The sequence below is a fragment of the Poecile atricapillus genome, chromosome 20 (genome assembly GCF_030490865.1).
Source record: "Poecile atricapillus isolate bPoeAtr1 chromosome 20, bPoeAtr1.hap1, whole genome shotgun sequence".
NCBI classification, from domain to species: domain Eukaryota; kingdom Metazoa; phylum Chordata; class Aves; order Passeriformes; family Paridae; genus Poecile; species Poecile atricapillus.
In genome coordinates, this window is record NC_081268.1 from 10640176 (window position 1) to 10660730 (window position 20555).

General features: G+C 53.9%; 2 protein-coding genes across 9 annotated transcripts in view; one reads left to right on the top strand and one right to left on the bottom strand.

The window, feature by feature from the left end:
* Positions 1-75: 75 nt before the first annotated feature.
* Positions 76-15107, bottom strand: NOXA1 (NADPH oxidase activator 1). 5 transcript variants are annotated; one of them, XM_058853700.1, is made up of 19 exons: positions 15097-15107; positions 14954-14970; positions 14864-14897; positions 14738-14800; positions 14457-14638; positions 11485-11567; positions 10067-10175; positions 7798-7932; positions 6644-6751; positions 5868-5927; positions 5317-5354; positions 4081-4222; positions 3432-3485; positions 2678-2747; positions 2481-2539; positions 1206-1375; positions 877-982; positions 667-790; positions 76-451 (listed from the first exon to the last, which is right to left on the bottom strand). In XM_058853700.1, the coding sequence occupies exons 5-19, from the start codon at positions 14628-14630 to the stop codon at positions 354-356; spliced, it is 1530 nt and encodes a 509-aa protein (XP_058709683.1). In that variant the 5' UTR covers positions 14631-14638; positions 14738-14800; positions 14864-14897; positions 14954-14970; positions 15097-15107; the 3' UTR covers positions 76-353. The 5 variants fall into 5 exon arrangements, with proteins under 5 accessions (XP_058709683.1, XP_058709680.1, XP_058709682.1 ...); XM_058853697.1 differs by lacking the exon at positions 15097-15107 and having other exon boundaries at positions 2678-2750; XM_058853699.1 differs by lacking the exons at positions 14864-14897; positions 15097-15107 and having other exon boundaries at positions 2678-2750; positions 14738-14777; positions 14954-14976.
* A 623-nt stretch (positions 15108-15730) lies between these two features.
* Positions 15731-20555, top strand: part of EXD3 (exonuclease 3'-5' domain containing 3) — a 195179-nt gene continuing 190354 nt past the window's right edge. For all 4 annotated transcript variants that reach the window (XM_058853503.1, XM_058853507.1, XM_058853506.1 and 1 more), the window contains exons 1-2: positions 15731-15866; positions 19738-19883. The gene's annotated coding sequence lies outside the window, so the exon portion shown is untranslated. The remainder of the gene's footprint in view (positions 15867-19737; positions 19884-20555) is intronic.

Consider the following 20555-nt stretch of genomic DNA (forward strand, 5'->3'; position numbering starts at 1 on the left):
TTCCCACCCAGGGGAACCCCTTCCCACCCAGGGGAACCCCTTCCCACCCCAGGGAACCCCTTCCCACCCAGCAGCCTGAGCTGCCACATGGACAATTCCCACAGCCAGAGCCCAGAGCCCTCTCCCTGCTCTGCACAGACACACAGTGGAAGCACGAGGTATAAATTCCAGGTCAGGGAACAGGCTGTGGGAAATGCCATCACTGCTGGAACTGACCCCATGGATCTGAGTGGAAGATATCCCCTGTCCAGGTACAGCAGAGCTCCTGGCTGTGCTGGCTGGGGCCCAAATGAGCTGGGAGCAGTGCCTCCCACCCCTGGGGGTGCAGTCAGGCAGGAAAAGGCTCCTGTTTGCTATGGGAAGGCAGCACCACAGCTGGTCTGGGTGGCAAAGCATTTGGGGAAGATGCCAGTCTTGCCATTGCAGCGTCCTTCCAGCCAGTCCTCGTTCACTGGAAAACGAAGGAGCAGGAATGAGCCCTGGCCCATATGAGTGGGGTTAGTGAGAGCTTTCACGGCTGGAATTTAACTCTGGGCAAAACCCAGTGCAAGCCTGTAACTCCTGAGAGTATGAACCTGAGACAGCACTGGAGAGGCCACATTTTCCCCAGTATCTGCCCACAGCAAGCTCCAAAAGCCTGGCCCAGCAGCAGGACTGGAGAGCTACCTTCAGAGAGGATATCCAGCACATCTCCCTTGCTGAACTCCAGGTCCCCTGGTCCCTGTGCCAGGTAAGAGTGCTGAGCCAGCATCTGGTAGAGAACAGGCCTGCCCGAGTGGGAGTCTGAGTCCTGCAGGAAAAAGCCAGCACGGAGGTTGCAAAGCAAAGCAGAGACTTTAAGCCAGCCCAGCAGAGACGTTGTCCCAGCCCACATACCTGGCAGCAGAGTGTCAGCCTGCCCTCTATCAGCTGCTGCCACACCTTCCCCAGCTCCTCCTGTCCTGACACTGTCCCCAGCTCTGTGCCATCCAGGAGCCTGTAGCTGCAAGTGTTCATTAATGCTGAGCAAATCATCTCCTTTAAAGCCAAACTCGGAGGCAAACCCAGCCCCTCTGCCATCCCCAGCCTTCACATTCCCCTTTGAGGTCACCTCTGAGCTCATCCCCCTGCCCAGGGACACGGGCCCCCCCAGATGCTCAGTGGGCAGCTGGATGGCCGTGCCCCAGGGAATGGCTGGTGCCCCATGGCAGCCCAGGCTGGCATACCTGAGCGTGCCCTGCTGTGCCTGCTGTGCCAGCGTGTCCTGCAGCAGGGCCCGCAGGGCTGGCAGGGCTGGAGCCTCTCCTGCCCGCAGCACCACGGAGCACTCGCAGCGCAGCCGCAGCACCACCGGCCTGGCCGTGCCCGCAGCGGCCTCCCCGCTCCTCGGGGACATCTGTGGGGAGACAGGCTCGCTCAGACTGGAGAACCAGAGTGTCCTGAGCTGGCAGGAACCCACAGGGATCATCAGTCCAGCCCCTGGCTCTGCACAGACCCCCCAACATCCCACCCTGGGCATCCCTGGAGCTCTGGCAGCCTCGGGGCCGTGCCCATTCCCTGGGGAGCCTGGGCAGTGCCAGCATTCCATGGGGGAAGAATCCAGACTGACTATGAAGCTCATGGACTACGAAAAACCACGACTGACTCTAACAAACCCAACTGACAATATCTGCTCTCATACCAAGAGAGGAGACACAGACACAATCCCTCATCTCTGTGCTGCCATGTCACGGTAGAACATCGTTAAAATACAGATCTGAATTTCAAAGGGGGAACTCTGATTCAAAGCCTGGGATCCAAAGTTCCTCCCATGACCAAGGAATTCTGGTTTTGGTTCTGATTTTACAGGTACCTCCTAAACCCAAAATTACATGAGCAGGGCCCCAGTTCCTCCAGCCAGCAGGAGAGGAGCAGCCATATTCCCCTGTTGTGTTGCCTTCTGGCTGAACTGCACCTGAAAAAATTACCCCAAAAGCCCTAAAAAGAGGAGCCACAGAGCTGACCTGCAGCTGGGGAAGGAGGTGGTGTCCCCACAGGAATCATTCCAGGGCCATCACATGCAGGGGCTGGCGATGGCATGGAAGTGCCTCTGAGCACATTACTCCACAGGGCAAATCTGAATGAACTGTGCTATCCACACTGACAGGGACAGAAAATGGGACACAGGAGGAGGGGAGAAGGGACAGCAGGGTGTTCAAAGACACCTGCCTCTTGCAAAGTGGGTTGTAAAGCATGTGCACAAGAACTCTGATGTGTTTGGTGCTCCTGGTGCCTCAGAGGGTGGCAACAGGTGAACCCTGGGCTGTGTCACAAAGTGGGATGGTCACAAACTGGGAGGAAAGACCACACGGGAGCCTCTACAGAATGGAAAAATGGTCAGAGGAAGGAGGTTTTTTCTCAGTGATTTGGGAGCAGCTCAGGAATTTTGAGCAAGAATCTTGCACTTTTCCCAGCTCTGGTCTCCAGAGGCTGTGTGAACTTCAGCGTGTGGAACACCTCACCTTGGAGTCCACGTGGGCACTGGCATCACTGGCAGAGGCATTTTGTTCCCTGGGAGCATCTGCAGAACAGCACAAAGGCAAGGGAACAGCCCTGCAGTCACCACAGGCTGCAGTGGGGCCACCACCTCCTCACACCCCCTAAAGAGAGCAGGGTTTGGGCACAGCTCCACCCACTGAGGTCCCTGCCCAGGGATTACCTGGCTTCTGCTTCACGTGAAGGCAGCTGGGAGGCACCTGGGCAGGAGGAAGAGGAATCCCAGTGCTGTTCTTCTGCAACAGAACAGCATCAGAATGGAGAGGGCAGAAAACACAGGAGCCTGGACAAGGCTGGTGTGTGACAGGCTGCAGATTGAGGGGTGTAACCCCAGGGACAGCTGCTCATTGAATGGCTGGATGAGGTGCAGCACTCAGGCTCCTGAGGGCAGAGCTTTGCAGACGCTTCTCTGGCCCCCTGCTCCCTGCTGGGTTGGTGCTGGAACAGAAGGAGGCTGCCCACACTGCTGAGGGCTGTCCCCACGTGGGCTGGTTCATGGTGACACATCCATGGAGTAAACACCCAAGTGTGTACCAGGGAGTCATTTGGAGGAGGAAAAATGACAATTAAAAAAATCATAGCAACATCAGAGCAACCATGTGCTTGAAAGCTCCCTGACAGGAAACAGGGGGCTGAGCTGCACCCTTCCTCACTGGGTTCAGATGGAAAATGATTGGGATAATGTGTGGCTATGCCTGTGGTGGAGATGGGAGATGAAGTTCTGAGGAGAAGTGAGTCAATGGGATTTTTCCTGATCCTAACTCTTCTGTTGTTCCCATTCAAGAGCACTTGGTCCTTGGTCAATAGTCTCAGTGCTTCATACTCTAAGTTTCTCTTCCAGAGTTGTGCTATCCTATGATAACCTTACAGAGCAATGTGTGCCCTCCCTCCCCCTGGTTGCAAGGCTGCCAGCTCACCCATTTCTCCATCCTCGGGGCAGGCTCCAGGAGAGAGCTCGGGATGTGCAGCTTCTGCAGAGGGACACGGAGCAGAGCAGGCTGAGAGAGGAGCCCTGTGAGCCCAGCCCAGCCCCTGTGCCCATCACCCTTTGGCCACATGAAGGTGCCCAGGGGCCAGGGCCACCCCAGCCACCCAGTGTTCTCAAACTGCTGGACAATGCTGCTCCTGCAGCTTTTCCTGCTGGGAGCAGAGCTGCTGCTGGAGCTGCTGCAGGGGAACAGGCCAAACACCCACTGAGTCCCCTGCTGCCAAGACAGAGAGCAGCAAGGATGCCCAGGGACACCAGTCCAGCAGCATTTCCTGTCTTCTTGCTGCTCATTTAAACTGAGCATTGCCATTTTTTGTTTACAATGTTTTGTTTTTTTTCTATTGAGAGTCTATTTTTATTTTTTCTACATTGAATTTCACCTGGCACTTCACTAAGCAGTCAACCAGCACATCCAAACACTTGTGTAACTGTTCCTGTAACTCCAGATGCTTCTCCCCCTATTCCTCTATCACTTAAGAATATGCTAAATGCTAATGTCACAGAGGAGCCCGGTGCCAGGAAATGTGGGGATTTGGGAAGGAGCTGCTGAGGACTGTGCTGGGGGCTGTGTCCCTCACCTGCCCATCGTGGATGGCCGTGGCCCAGCCGTCTGCTGCCCTGCTCAGCACAAACACCAGGCTCCCTGCAGGCACCTCCAGCCCCTGCGGCTCCCGGGGGCGGTACCGGGACAGCAGCCGCTGGTACCCGGACTCGGCATCCCTGCGGGGAGAGGAGAGGAGAGGAGAGGAGAGGAGAGGAGAGGAGAGGAGAGGAGAGGAGAGGAGAGGAGAGGAGAGGAGAGGAGAGGAGAGGAGAGGAGAGGAGAGGAGAGGAGAGGAGAGGAGAGGAGAGGAGAGGAGAGGAGAGGAGAGGAGAGGAGAGGAGAGGAGAGGAGAGGAGAGGAGAGGAGAGGAGAGGAGAGGAGAGGAGAGGAGAGGAGAGGAGAGGAGAGGAGAGGAGAGGAGAGGAGAGGAGAGGAGAGGAGAGGAGAGGAGAGGAGAGGAGAGGAGAGGAGAGGAGAGGAGAGGAGAGGAGAGGAGAGGAGAGGAGAGGAGAGGAGAGGAGAGGAGAGGAGAGGAGAGGAGAGGAGAGGAGAGGAGAGGAGAGGAGAGGAGAGGAGAGGAGAGGAGAGGAGAGGAGGGAGCTGCACCCCTGCCCATGGGTGCCTCTGGCCACCACCACACGGCACCAACCCCCGCTGGCACGGGCTGCAACCTGCGGGTGCTGGGAAATCGGGATTTCCACTGCTGCCCTTTGCTCCGGCTGGGAACAAAAGGGGCTTGGAAAACACTGATTTGCCAAATGCAGCTGCGTTTTCATTGTGCTGATAAACACTATCAAGATCAAAACAACTATTCAATGCAGCCTTGAAGTACTGCTGGCACAATATCACCAAAACAAATTACTTTCTTGGGGTTTGAACATGGTTTTGGCTCAGGACATTAGGGCTGGTAGTGAGTATTTGAAATTGTCCTGGGAATTAAGATGGGAAAGCTGAGCATCCTCTGCCACAGAGCTGGGCAGGTCCCACAGCCTGTGTCTGCTTCCATTCCCAGGCATGCCACGATCCATGCCTGTCTCCCAAGACTATTGAATCAAGTCCTGCAAGCTGCCCAGAGGCTCTTGCAGAGATGCCAGGGACCTGCAGTGTCCTCTGCAGCCACAGAAGCCTTGGTGTGTTTGTCATTCACTCCACCCCTGGTGAGAAGTGGGTGTGGATCCCTCGGTGTTTTCACACAAAGATGATGGAGAACAAAAGACTTTCTGAACAGTAGTGAGGGAAGGGTAAGAGCAGTGTGGGACTGAACACTCACCGCAGAGCACCGGCGCTGGGTTCATAAAAGCCCTGTTTCTGTGGGAGAAACAACAGGACCTGTTTATAACAGTGCCTCCTACAGCAGCAGTGCCACCTCACCTCCTGACTGTGCTATTTTGTCTTTACTCTTGACCCCATTTGTCATTCCACACCACCCAGAAAAAGTCTGCTGCTCCACACCTCACTTCTCTTCCTTGCCTCCCTCTTTATCTCATCAGGAAGTAGCACAATCTCACTGCCCTCCCCTGGTTCCAAGCACGGTGTGAGGCAGCTGTGCTCACACTGGCACATTTACTGAAGTGGTGAGCAGAGACAGGCTGAGCACACCAAAGCACTGCTGTTTTGACATGGTGAAGAGCCAAAAATGCATCTTTAGAGAGCTGGAGATTCCCTGAGTCCCTTACAGACAGTGCTGAGCCTGGCTCTGAACATCCTCATGGATCCAGGCTAGCATTACACTGGTTTCTTCCCCTGATGGATTGGATCTGAGCCCCTTTCTGGAGCTCCATGACAGCTCCATTCCTCCTTTCACAGCCCTGTCCTGCTCACCTGAGGCCTGAGAGGCTCGAAGCCAATGTACTCATCGTTGGGAATGATGGATGAGATCACCTGTTGGAGAACAAAGCAATGAGTGAATCTAGGCTGCATGAAGAGACCCCCAAACTTCATCCAAGATTATCTGCTCAGACCCATTTCCCTCTGGCATCCCAAGGTCAGGCAAAATGTGGAGTTGTGCACACAGGGGGAGAGGCAGAGCTGGATTCCCAAGACAGTTTCAATCATTTGTGTCCCAGGTTTTAAGTCTTTCCAAGGTTTCTTTAAAAGTATGTGAATTCATTACTGTCCCTTTATTTATTTTGGAGCTCTCTGTTCTGACTGCACTGGTCACAGAAGGGCTCAGAGAAATTCTCTGCTGCCTTGTATCCAGGGATGAGACAAAGCATTTGTCCCCAGGTGCCCACCTGTCCCCTGGGAATGCAGGAGTGAGTAGCAGTGTGCTGGGACAACGTGCCCCTCTTAACAACCTCATTGTCAGCAAAAGGGCAACCACGGGTTCCAGAGTACCTGCTCAGCCCTTTCAGACTTCAAAGTGACCAAGATTGGGGGAGATATTTTAGTGCCAAAGTGCATTTTTTGGTGGAAGGGGTGGCAATTGTAACAGATTTTGGCTTCTGTGTCCCAACTGCCTGGACTGGCTGCAGGCTCTGCCCATGCTGCTCTGGGTCCCCACACCAGGGGGGAGATGTGTGGGGATGATCCCTGGAGATGGCAGAGGAGGGATTTTTTTCTGCTGCTGTTAATCATGACATTGACATGCCTGTTACCTTGGGTTTACCCAGGAAATCTTTTGAATCCAGCTGCTCAACTTCCTTCTTTCGTGGTCTGAAAAGCTCCCCGAGAGGAACCAGCATGGGCTCTAAAAACAGGTGGTCCTGGGGTGGGGAAAGCAGGTAAAGGAAAAGCCATCAATCCACACTGAGTGTAACATCAGAGCACTGAAAAGCAAATACAGTGCTCTGAGCACTGCAAAAGCCTCTCCAGGAAAAATGGGGCAAAAGTTTTGGCTGTGAACTTGACAAAGGCCATTCAAGCCCCACAAAAGCATGAGCAAACTGAGAGCTCAGCAGCCCCTCCCCAGCGTGGAGGCAAGGACAGACACTGCTGGCATGGACTGGCTGGGAAGGGGAGCAGTGCAGGAAGGTTTAGCAAATAGATCTTCTAAACAGCTTTCCTGTTTGACCTCAGATGTTTTCTGCTCAGCCACAGAGTAGAATGCTAATAGCAAATATAAACAATACACTGGAAAAGCACAAATGTGATGCCAGAAGAGATCATCAGATTAAAAACAAAGTATGAATCTCTTACAAAGTATGAAGGTAGCAAACTGATGAATCTTTCAGGAAGAGTAAACCAGAGATCTGCAAATGTTTCCAGATCATAAAGGAGTCTAACAGGAAACTTTTATTTAGAAACAACCCTAGAAACACTTTCACACCCTACTTAAGCTCTAAAAGTGATTGACATTAATATCTGAGCTGCCACCAATTGTTCCTGAAGCCAAATGGACTCAAAAAAAGCCAGTGCCATGAAAAGGGAGACTCTCCAGACCTGCACTTGTAGGGATTCTGAACTTGAAACACTGCACAAGGCAAGTGGTTTTGCAGGATAAGCACAAATGGAACTGAGCTCCTGAACATGAGGGACCAGGAAGCCAGCCTCAGAGGTCATCCCAAAATTCTGCACTGTGGTGTTTCTGGGCAGGGAAGCACCTGGGAGTGATGGAGCTCCTCTAGCAGCTGAAGCACTGGTTTGGCAGAGCATGGTGTGCAATGGCTTACACTGTGCTAGCAGGTGGCCAAGCAGCTGGGTGGATGGCAGGAACATGCAGGCACCAGGAACATCCCAAGAGCCAACTTTCAGCACACATCCCTGAGCTGAAGCCTGATGCACACACCCAGGAGCTCACACAGTTCCTTACCTGCACCCGCTCGAGGGCCAGCTCCAGCACTGCTGCTCTTCTTTCAGGTCTCCACACAACAGCCTGCTCGAGGGTGACTCTGGCCTCCTGCCACTGCTGCAGGTGGCACTGCACTGCTGCAATGCTGTACAGCACCTGCAGTGGGCACAGGGACGGGATTCAGAGGGCCAGGACCAAGGGACACCCAACACATCCTCCTGAACTCAGCCAAGAAACAGGGACAGGCACTAAATCACCAAAAATTCAGCAACAGGAAAGGCACTCTGAGCAGCGTGGCTGGGAAAATTTCACAATCAGAATGGAAAAATAAAAGCTTGGGTGTGCTGGAGCTGCTGGTGAAGGTGAGGAGAGACATGGGGACAGCAGGTGAAGACTCTGGTACCACACTTTATATCTGATCCTTCCTGCATCCAAAAGACCAGATGCTTTTCTTGGGTTTCTTTCTGCATGCAACTAGGCAATGATTTTTGTAATCCTGACTCCCTGTCACTGCAAAATAACTTAACTGAAACTATTTCACATTGTAGTGGGCTGTGAATGTGCAAGTTGTCAGTTGTAGCTTGTCACCCTTCAGCAGCATGTCAGTCTGTTCCTGGGGAAGTGCAGGCTGTGGGAGTGCTGCAGACAGGGTGTTGGGGAGCTGTGTCTATATTGGGAGTGGGAGGTCTCTCCCTGTCACTGGCCAGCACTGGCTGTGTGGGAAAGCTGCTGGGCCATGGGCAGAGAGCACTGTCAGACAGCTCCTTATCTCCTGTCACAGGGTTAGCAGCTGGGAATCGAGGTGTGTGCCTGGCTGCACTGGACAAGGCTGCAGCTCATAGCATGCTTTTCCTTTACTCCTTAATCATGGCAGTAGAAGACTCTGGGAGTGTGGGGAATGCAACCCTGAACATGTACAGGAACTGTCTCAGGAGGCAAGGCAGCAATTCTCACACAGTCAGAAGTGTCACAGCCTTGCAAGAGGAAAATGTTTCTGGGTTTTCAAACCATGCATGTATCTCCCATGAGAAGATCAGCTGCAGCACGTGAGAGGCCAAGCATGGGGAAAGCTGATGGCACAATTCTGCTGGAGGATGATGTTGGTGTATTTTGAATAATGAGCTCCAGGTAAGAATGAGATACAGCTGAATCAGGATGCTGATCCCAAGTCTGGAGGGCCAGCACGATGCCAGCACAGATCCTGGAGTGAGGGGTGGTGTGTTCACACCAGGAAAGGGCTCAGCCTCCTCGGGACACTCCTGAGCCTGCCCCTTTCCCAGGGAGGTGCTTGCCTCCAAGAGAGGCAGTGCCGTGGCACTGAAGCTGTTAAAGCCAGGGAGGTTGGGCTAATACCACGGATAGCTTCCTCCTGCCGGGAATAAGGTGCGTGAAAATTGCCCGAGATGCTTGACTGGAGTTACACAATGGCTCCTCACTCTCACGGAAGTAAGGAGTTAAATCCTATTTCCTGCATCTGCTTTTTGACCTGTGTGTGTGGACTCAGAGAAAACAAAATAAACCCTTCCAGTAAAGGACAGTTTCTAGGAATCCTTTATATATGTCCAAATATGACAAAAATTTACAGCCAGTTCAGCCTTTGAGCTTCCTTGAACAGGATGTGGCAGGTGTGAGAGTAAGAGGTGCAGGATGAAGCATTACAAACACAGCCTGAGCACAGGGTGTAAGTTCAGGCACAGAGGGAATATTAAGATCAGTTGCTGCAGTTGGAAAGAGGCTTTTATGCACCTGAATTTCCTGGAGTCCTCATCATGCATCAGCTCTCTTCTCATCTGCCAATGTTTCAACTTCTTTCAGCTCTTAGAGCTTAGAATTTACATGTGTGTTTACATGCATGCAAATGTAAATATTACACAGAATCCCAGACTGGTTTGGGTTGGGAAGGACCTTAAAGCTCCCAGTTCCACCCCTGCCATGGGCAGGGACAACTTCCACAGACCAGGCTGCCCCAGCCCCATCAGAACTGGCCTTGGGCACTTCCAGGGATCCAGGGGCAGCCACCACTTCGTTTACATATAGAGAAGATAAAAACCCCTCAGTACACGAATTGCCATGCACCTGCTCTAAACAATTTTATTTTCAAAGTGCATCATTTCCTAAACTTTCCAGAGATTATGTTGGTTTACAACTTTTATGATTAAGTTACTCTAAAAAAAGTGCAAGCAGAGTATTTTTACAGTTCTAATGTACTTCCTTGAAAAAGTCTTGGGTCACTGATGCCTGCTTCTGACACCCCCAATAGTGGGGAAGAATTTCTGAGGCAGGCTCTTACCTCCCAGGCATAGAGGATGTGCCTCAGCCCCAGCTGCTTGTAATCGATGAAGGGATTTTGTCTTAGGTGACTGAAGGCCATGTGATAGTCAGAGAGAGCTTCTTCATACCTGCAGAGGTGACACAAGAGACTGAGCCTAAAAAAGCTGGAGACTGCTAAAGAAGCTAAAAATCACACTAGCAAACAGCATGTATTCTGCTCTGCAGGCTGTGCAAGGAGAGCTGTACCAGAGATGTGTCATCCTGGCAAAGAACAAGCACTGCCCACTGTTGGGAGCTCCTGCACGTGTCTCTGGAGCATCCAGGGCTGGGAACCTGCCTGATGGGCACCAGGGAGGGCACACACATGGCCAGAGCATCAAAACTCTGAAACTCAAAATCTAGAACCTCAACACTGAAAAACGTAGAGCACCTCTGAGGCTAAGGAGGCTGCTAGTCTGAATTTACACCAGCTATGCAACTGAAGTCTGAGCAGGTGCAACTGAGGCTGCAGGTGGTGAAAGGAAGCATCCAGGAAAGGCTGTGCAGTGGGCACCGACCAAGAGAAGGTGCCCAGGTAGATGTGGGTGGGTGGGAGCAGCTCCTGATGAAGGAAGGAGCCCTGGGGCACTGGAGGCCATCAGCTCTTTGGGCAGGAGGCAGCTGCCAGCTCTGCTGCCCCTGTGTGGGTGTGCTTGGGGCACATTTGTCTCTGCTGGTGGTGGAGCAGCTCCTGAGAGCCCTGCCTGGCACTTCAGCAGCCCCAGGCACAGCCCCTCCACTGGAGAAGCCAGAACTGCTCACCTTAACTCCCTCCCAGAAATAAAGACAGGCATTTGGTGGAGATTAAGGTCTGGAAAATATGGGGAAAACAACAGGAAAGAAAATAACTGAGCTCAAAGGTAAGACAAGATCTGTAAAATACTTTCCCCGGCTCCCTGAGGAGGAGGATGTCACTGTGATTTAACTGTGGAACAATGAGTAATCAATCCCATGACACTTCTGGAGCAATCTCAATATTTTATCAGTGAGACTGAGATCAGGCCCCTGAAGTCTGCTGGCAGGAGAGTGTGCAGGCTGCATTTCTAGGAAGGCTCATGTGTGCTGTGTGAAGACACACCAAGGCACACAATTACATTCTTTTAATTCCCAAAGAAAATCTGAATGGCAACATAATATTGTGGCTTCCAGGAATCTCTGTGTGTACAGGACAGCAATGTAATGTGTCAGCCACCCCTGGGGCCCCAGAGTGGTGCAGCTCTTATCAGAGATAAGACTTGCTGACCTGTGACAGGGTTTCCAAGGCCAAGCAGACCCTGTGAACTCTGTCGAGTTTCTGGAAGAAGTGAATTTTGGAATCAAAGAATCATTTAGGTTTAGGAATAAAGCAGGACTGAAAGGAGAGAACCAAAGGCTGCACTGGCTGTGCACCTAACTCACATTTCCAGCTGCAGGTGCACAAATCCTCTCTGGAAGTAGCCCACAGCCAGGGAATTGTCCTTCTCAATGGTTTTATTGAATGCCTATGGAGAAAAACACAGGCACACCCCAGGGATCAGCTGGGATCTGCTCTGTTGGTGCCCAGGCACACACACACCCTGCTGCCCTCACAGAGGCAATCCCTGGGCTCCTGCCCAACTCCCAGGGGGCAGACACAGCTCCCGATCATCTTTCAGGTCTTGGCCCTGGATGAGCTGAGCTTCAGGCTTTTCCCCCTCCTTGCTACAATGGACTGGACATGAATGAGCTGCAGTGGCCATCTGGCTACTTAAACTGGGAAAACTGCAGTCTGAAGCAGAGCTGGCCAGGACAGTGGGAGCAGCAGGACTGGCCAGGCTGGGGAAGGCTGAGGTGATGAAAGGGTGAGAGGGAGGAAGCTGCAGGGCTCCCCACAATGGCCTCTAAGTCAGCAGCTCTGCTTCAGTGCCCCAGCTAAATACAGGCAGTGCTTGCAGAGCTGGCAGCAGCTCGTGGTTCAGTGGCTGGGACAGCCAAGAGTCCTCCTGAGGCAGCAGCAGCAGGGATGTGCTCCTTCCCTCCCCACTGCAGACACCTTGTGAGGATAACAGTGCTGGAAGCCCAGCCCTGCCTGGCCCTGCCTTCACTGCAGGTTAAGGTGAGTCTGTGACCCCACACACACCGTGCTGGAACATCTGCCTCACTGGGCCATAAACAAAACAACAACAAACAACTGTTGATCCCCATGGAAACAGAGCTGAGCTGCTTCCCTGTCACTGCCCCTTGACTGGGGCTCAGAAGTCTCTCCTGAACTCTCTCCCTCATCTTCATGGCACCACTGCCCTGTGCTCAGTGTCCCAAACAGCCACTGCCCAGGGCTCCACGGGCTGCCCCAGCCCCTCCAGCACAGCCTCAGCTCTTCCTTATGTGCTTTGAGGAAAGGTTTATCTGCATCTCCTCACTGGAGAGAGATGGATGATGGATGATGGATGGATGATGGATGGATGGATGATGGATGATGGATGGATGATGGATGGATGGATGGATGATGGATGGATGGATGGATGGATGGATGGATGGATGGATGGATGGATGGATGATGGAGGATGGATGGATGGATGGATGGATGATGGATGGATGATGGATGGATGGATGATGGATGGATGGATGGATGGATGGATGATGGATGATGGATGGATGATGGATGGATGGATGATGGATGATGGATGGATGATGGATGGATGGATGGATGGATGATGGATGGATGGATGGATGGATGATGGATGGATGGATGGATGATGGATGGATGATGGATGGATGGATGGATGGATGGATGATGGATGATGGATGGATGATGGATGGATGAATCCATGGATGGATGGATGATGGATGATGGATGATGGATGGATGATGGATGGATGAATCCATGGATGGATGGATGATGGATGGATGATGGATGGATGGATGATGGATGGATGGATGGATGGATGGATGGATGATGGATGGATGATGGATGGATGGATGGATGGATGGATGGATGCATGGATGGATGATGGATGGATGGATGGATGATGGATGGATGGATGATGGATGATGGAGGATGGATGGATGGATGGATGGATGGATGGATGATGGATGGATGATGGATGGATGGATGATGGATGGATGGATGGATGATGGATGGATGATGGATGATGGATGGATGGATGGATGATGGATGGATGATGGATGGATGGATGGATGGATGGATGGATGATGGATGGATGATGGATGGATGGATGATGGATGGATGGATGGATGATGGATGGATGATGGATGATGGATGGATGATGGATGGATGATGGATGATGGATGATGGATGGATGATGGATGATGGATGGATGGATGGATGGATGGATGATGGATGGATGATGGATGGATGGATGGATGGATGGATGGATGGATGGATGGATGCATGGATGGATGGATGGATGATGGATGATGGATGGATGGATGGATGATGGATGGATGATGGATGGATGGATGATTGTACATGTTCAGTGGGTTGAGGTCTTCACTTGGAATCAGGCAGGCTGAGCTTTAGAGGTGTTGTTTTCACATGATAATGAGCTAAGTTCACCTAAAGGGCACGACTTAAACTGATTTAGCTTAAACGAAACTTAAGGTACATTGCTGGATGTAGTTTCTAGGATCTAAAGTACTTTCTGTCTCTATTATATTCTTTGAAAATGATTCTGCCCACTGATCTGGGTTTTCATAGTATTCAGAGAACCACAGAATCACAGAATCATTAAGGCTGGAAAACGCCTCAAAGATCCATCTGTTAACCCAGCATCACCGATTTCACCACCGAGCCCTGTCCTCAACGGCCACATCTGCCTTTTTAACTTCAACCTTTTTCACTTTTCTATGATTCCCTCTGCTAAACCTTTTCCTCAAACCATTCACCCTTCAACATCCCTGCTCGCATTCCAGCTGGACACGCAGGACACGAAAAGCTGCATTTCACATCCAGATTCAGCACCGTTCCCTCCAAGACAGAGCTGGGGTGGCTGAGCCGCCCGTCCATCCTGGTTCCTGTCCGGTTCCATCCCGGTTCCTGCCCGGTTCCTGCTGGGTTCCATCCCGGTTCCTGCCCGGTTCCTGCCCGGTTCCATCCCGGTTCCTGCCCGGTTCCTGCCTGGTTCCATCCCGGTTCCTGCCCGGTTCCTGCTGGGTTCCATCCCGGTTCCTGCCCGGTTCCATCCCAGTTCCTGCCCGGTTCCATCCCGGTTCCTGCCCGGTTCCTGCCTGGTTCCATCCCGGTTCCTGCCCGGTTCCTGCCTGGTTCCTGCCTGGTTCCATCCCGGTTCCTGCCCGGTTCCTGCTGGGTTCCATCCCGGTTCCTGCCCGGTTCCATCCCAGTTCCTGCCCGGTTCCATCCCGGTTCCATCCGTTTCCTGCCCGGTTCTCACCCTCAGCGCCGCCTCGGGCCGCCCGGCCAGCAGCTGCACGCAGCCCATGTTGAAGCAGATCCTGGCCGGTGGCTCCGCGATGCTGCTCCAGGTGTCCAGGGCAGCGTCCCAGTGCCCGCGGTCTGCCTCCCGCACGGCCTCGTGCCAGCGCCGCAGCAGCTCCCGGTACGCCATGGCCTCACCTGCTGGGGCTGGGCTCACCTGCGGGCTGGGCTCACCTGAGAGCCGGGGCTGGGCTCACCTGAGAGCCGGGGCTGGGCTCACCTGCGGGCTGGGCTCACCTGCGGGCTGGGCTCACCTGCGGGCCGGGGCTGGGCTCACCTGAGAGCCGGGGCTGGGCTCACCTGCGGGCCGGGGCTGGGCTCACCTGAGAGCCGGGGCTGGGCTCACCTGCGGGCTGGGCTCACCTGAGAGCCGGGATCGCCTGAGAGCCGGGATCACCTGCGGGCCGGGATCACCTGCGGGCCGGGCTGGGCTCGCCTGCGGGCCCGGATCACCTGAGAGCCGGGATCACCTGCGGGCCGGGCCGGGATCACCTGCGAGCCGGGATCACCTGCGAGCCGGGATCACCTGAGAGCCGGGATCGCCTGAGAGCCCGCTTCACCTGCGGGCCCGCTTCACCTGCCGGGGCCGGGCTCACCTGAGAGCCGGGGCCGGGCCGCACCTGCCGGGGCGGGGCCACCTCCGCCCGCTCCGCTGCTCCCCTGCGGGGCGGGAGGGGCCACCGGGCCCCTGAGGGGACACGGGTGAGGCAGGGGGGACACACGGACACGGCAAGGGGCTGCCCGGAGCCCGGGCTGGCTGACGGAGCGCGGCCGCGGCTGAGCCGGGGGTGATGCTGCTCCCTGAGGGCACCGAGCAGCCGCCAGAAGCCAGCCCGCGGCCGGCGCTGCCGCAGCCAAAACACCGCTTTTGGAGCTTCTCAGAATAAAAGATTGAATGTAAATTTGACATGTAGCTGTTCTCTTGGCCGGGGGGGTGCGGGTAAGCAGGGCAGTACGCTCTGTGGGTGTGTGTTAAACGCGCTGTGCTGTGCTCCGCTACCCCCGCCACAGCGCTGCCCCCGCCACAGCGCTACCCCCGCCACAGCGCTACCCCCGCCACACCGCTACAGCCGCCACAGCGCTACAGCCGCCACAGCGCCACCCCCGCCACACCGCTTCCCCCGCCACAGCGCCACCCCCGCCACACCGCTTCCCCCGCCACAGCGCTACCCCCGCCACAGCGCTGCCCCCGCCACAGCCCCCGCGCTCCCGGGGCCGGCACCGCCCCCTGGCGGCGCTGCGGGCCGGTGTCCCGGAACAGGGGCCGGGCTGGGCGCGGTGCCGTGCGCCAGACGTTCCGGGGCCGCCGCGGTTTGAGGCTGGGAGCGCCGGGGAAGGCGGGGGAGGCTCGGAGCGGCGGCGCCCGGTGAGTCCCGGAGGGAGCGGGGCCGGGCCCGGCAGCCCCAGTGGAGCGGCGGACGGGCGGGCCCGGCTGCCCGGAGCAGCGGCGGGCGGGCGGCCGGGGGTGCGCACCGCGCCCTGAGGCGGCTCCGGGCCCGGCCGGCCCAGGGGCCCGGGCTGCGGGAGCGGGGCGGGCAGCGGCGGCTCTGGCGGCGGCTGCACCTCCGGCTCCTCGCCCGGAGCTCCGGCGGGCTCGGGGCTCGAGACAGTGAAGTATTTATTACAAGTTAACAAAGCAAAGAGATCCGCGGCAGCTCCGCGCCGGGAGCCGCGGAGCCGGCCGGGTTCCGTTTGAAACAAACCGCTCGGGCTCCCTGCCGCTGCTTTGAAATGTTGCAGGGAATGGAAAAGAAGAGTCGGTGGAATTGGGAGAACCGCGAGCACTGTCCACACACAGAAAGATAAAATGTGGTTAGAACTGGAGCGGCCCTGGCAGCCCGCCCTGACCACGTGTACACACACGGTCACTACAGCTTGATTTTCTTTAGAAATACTGAAAACCGCACAAGAAATCAACTCCTTCCCCACCAGTGCGGTTCACATTGTGCCACTGATGCACCCGTGTCCTGCCAGTCCCCAGCTGGGCCGGCCTGACAGTGCTGGGAGCTCCTCAGCTGAAGGATCCCAGTGCTCCAATCCTGGACTCTTGCAATTTCTGCAAGCAATAGGCCAGCAGCAATCAAATTTTAACATTTGGAGCAAAACCAGCCAAAGGCATCTCCTGGAATGTAAATGCTCCGTCAGAAAAGCTGTGACGGTTGTAAGGCAGCAGTTCTGCACTCAGGGGATGGAGCTGAGCAGTGCAGAACGCTCCTCTCTCTGCTGGGCACTGACAGCGCTGCTCACACACAGCCCTCGGGTCAGCTTGGGCTGCACAGAGCTCCTGCAGACACAGGGGGATTCCACTGAACACCTCACATTGCTCCTTCCCACCGCAAATGGCACCTGGCAGGGCTGGAACAAGTGCAGCTTGTGGGATTGTGCAGAGGCTGCAGGGAGCGCTCCCTGTGCTGGGAGTTCTCAGCTCTGAGAGGGATGAGATGATGGATGGGATGATGTGTGAGAGGGATCCTCACACAGAGGTGGACGCCAGTGCACTCAGTTATACTCAGACAACCAAAGCAGGTGCTGCTGTGAATAAATAATTTACCCAGATGTGCATTAAATAAATTGCTGATGTGTGCAGTGATGTAGCCTGGGAGGAGAGGGAATGATGTAGGGCACCTCTGGGCTAATGACAGAGCCATTTTATTGGAGTTAGGAGTGTTGTTCTGAACCACCTAGCAATGTCTCTGGCAGCCTGCATTAGCCAGGGGCCTGCTGGGGGCCGTGGGGCTGAGGTGTTGGGTTGCCAGGTGTACAAGTGCTCACAGGCCTGTTTGCTTCCTCTCAGCTCCTGGTGGCACCAGGATCCCCCCAGACATCACCCAGCAGCTGACACCTTCACCATCCTCCCTCGGGGTGAGATCGGGCTGACTTTGCCGGCTCTGTTCAGAGGTTTCTCACACATCTGGCAGGATGGGGGCAGTGCAGCTTCAGGAACTTCCACCCCTTTCCATTCTGTCTTGTAGGAGCTTGGGAAAGGATCATTTGCACCTCCTGCTCCCAGCTGGGGTGCTGAGGGACACCTGAGTGAGCTGCCTTGGTGCAGGACAGGGGAGTTTGGGGACAGGAGCTGCTGTGACTCTCCTGAGCCTACACTGAGCAGCTGTGCTCTCCTGGCACAGCCCCATCCTGACAATGGCATGCTGAGATTGTTAAAGTGAGTTTCTGTTCTGAGGGTCAGCGTGGGGTTTGTGTCTCAACAAGAACTTCTTTGCTTTGCAGGATGGTTTATTAGTTTGCATAGGTGGGTGAAAGGGAACTGGGCAATAAACCATGAGGCTGCAATATGATCTTGTAGCCAGTCCTGTTCCACCACTGCAGCTGGTGTCACCACTCCTGGGTACGGCCCAAAGAGCCAGAATTTTACAGTACACCAGTGTATTAAGGAATATATTCAAGGAGATTCCATTTTGATTTGTGAACTCCATTGATGATAATCGCTTATTTTTGTAATGTTTGATTTAACTACATCGTATGTTGAAAAGTTACCCAGAAATTCCTTACAGATTGTGTAAAACTCAGTTTATCTTAAAAAATTGTACTGGGTTAACTTTCATCTGAGTCAGTGTCCTTTCTTCTCTTAGAACGGGAGAACTGTGAATTTTCCTATCTTTCTCTATAATTCTGCTGCCTGCTGAGGTATTTTACCAGCAAAGACTCATACAGTGCAGGGCAGTATAAAATATCTGTGCAGGAGCAGTCACCAGTCAGTGTCTGTCATCTGCTGTCCCCTTTTCAAGTGAAAGAAGGCTCATTTGGGGTTTTCCTGGTGTCCCTGTATGAGTGAAATGCAGCTGCAGCCTCGTTAGAGGGCACTCTGCAATCACCCAGGGAGCCCAGGGGCCACATTCCCCACCAGCTCTCCAGAGAAATCCTGCTGCAAACGTCCTTTTCCCCCGGAGCAGAAAGTGGGAATCTGGAGCTGGATCACCCTGGGTACTGGTGATGCAAGGCAAGACTGCCTGTGCTGTGAGCTGATTTCATACTTGTGTTCTGTATGGAGCACAGCAATAATTTATTAGAGAATTCACTGCAGTTTTCCAAGTGTGAATTAATGAACTTGCTTTTCTCATGGCCTTTACCCCATAAACTGCCCTGATCCTTAATATATATCCATTTCAGGTTGGTTTTTTTTGGTTGCTATTGTCTTTTAAAAAGTAAATCCTTGATAAAAATATAAGGTGCTTCAGAAGCTCTTGGGTTTTAGTACCAGCCCTTCCACCAGTTCTGTGCCTTTGACAAATAGTTTGTTGTGCCTCCTTTCACTTTCCTTGTACCAAAAAGAAGATAATAATTTTTACCTTGGGAGAATTAATCAATGTATATAAATGTGCTTTGAAATCTGAAGTGGTTTAGAATTTTATGAAAATATAATTAAAACACTGAACAAAGCAGGAGTCAGAGAAGTCAAATTTAAGACCGTAATTATTGTTCAACTGCTTTGGTGGCACATCTGTTCTGGCAAGATTATAGAGCCAGATCACTTGCATTACTTTTGATTTCCTGTTCAAGGAACAGCATTTTTTATATGCAGGAGTGTTTTATATGATTGTGTGTAAATACAATCTCACCTTTGTCCAAAGGTAGCTTGTTTTGCTTTTACAAAACCAAAGCAAGGCGGTGGGAGCCAGCAGGTTTGTGAGCAATGAGCACTGCCCCATCCCCAGGCTGGGGATGCCTGGCAGAGCCCAGGCTGTGTTTCCTGCCTGGAGCATCCCTGCAGGGCACAGAGATGAAGGTGAGGCTCCTTCAGCCCCGGAGCTGCTGCTGTGGGATGTGCAGGTGATGGCTGGGTTCTGTCACTGCTCCTGGGGTGCTGCTGTGCCTCAGGGTCACCTCGTGCTGCTCGGGCTGGGAGAGGAGGTGTGGGAGATGTGGCAGGGCTGTGGGCAGGGTGTCTGTCTGTCTGTCTGTCTGTCTGACTGAGCAGCTCCTTCCAGCCTGCCAGGGCTTCGTGCCAGGGCGCTGTACCCAAGGGACACCTCATTGTCCATAGGGTAAGGACAGTAAACACTGACCACAGCAGTGCTTATCAAAGCAAGTTCTGTGCTTCAGCCAGGACACAGCACCTCCTTTGGAGTCCTGAGTCACTGTGCAGGCCTTCTATGAACTCTGTTGGCCACAAACTGTAATCTCCAAAGCAGAGGAATAAGAACAAGTCCTGGTCAGGCCTTCTTTTTCCTCTCCTAAGTTTTAATCTCCTCTTGCACTTTCCATTTCTGTCCCCCCAGAATTTTCCATCCCCTTGGTAGCTTTTTGGCAAAGAGGGGTTGCCTGGATAGAAGAAAAGCGAAGCTGTTCGTGCTCAGGGGTTCTCCAGCATCCCTCTGTGGGAGAGCACAGCAGGAGCGGAGCTGAGCCACGTGGGTGGCTGCAGGTACGTGGAAAACAGCACCTGGGGGATGCTGCAGCCTGGGAGGCAGCTGATGGCACAGGGTGCAGCCTGGGCTGGGACAGGGACAGGGACAGGGACAGACACTCTGCACTGCCCTGCTCTCCTGGAGGGTGGCACAGCTGCCCTGGGCAAAGGCAGCGGGAGGGGGACAGAGCAGCCCAGAGCTGGTCAGGGTTGATGTGTGGCCCCTGGATTCTGTCAGGGAGTTGGGAATACAGCAGCATACGAGGCAAGCTGGGATGGCTTCCCAGTGACTGCATCAGCTGGAATTTCTGAGGAACCTTTTATTTGTCTGGCTGGCAGATGGATTTTAAGGTGGAATGGAATATACAGGGACTCCTCTGGCAGAGACAAAACAGCTGCTGAGCTTAAAGTATCTCATCTGTGGGACTGGGGATTGTGGTTTTTAATGGGTTTGAAGAGTGTTTCTTGTACTCTTGTGATTTCTGTAAGTGACTTTAGGACTGACAGTGTGAATGGCAGAGGCTTCAGCCAGAATCTTCACCTCTTTATTGCTATCCTCCATCCCATCTGGGATCTGGTGTGTTTTACCACAGTCTGGGTGTTCTGAAATATCATGGTAATCCAGGAGCCAGGGACATTAGAGAACATACTTAAGAGGAGCTCTACCCTTGTATGAAACACTTTCTTCCA

Excerpts from the sequence above, each read along its gene's own strand:
- NOXA1 (XM_058853699.1), bottom strand. The coding sequence starts at position 14,630 with ATGGCGTACCGGGAGCTGCTGCGGCGCTGGCACGAGGCCGTGCGGGAG. Across the intron at positions 7,933-10,066 it reads ACATCCTCTATGCCTGGGAG|GTGCTGTACAGCATTGCAGC; the intron begins GTAAGAGCCTGC and ends TGCCCACTGCAG. Across the intron at positions 983-1,205 it reads GCACAGCAGGGCACGCTCAG|CTACAGGCTCCTGGATGGCA; the intron begins GTATGCCAGCCT and ends GAACACTTGCAG.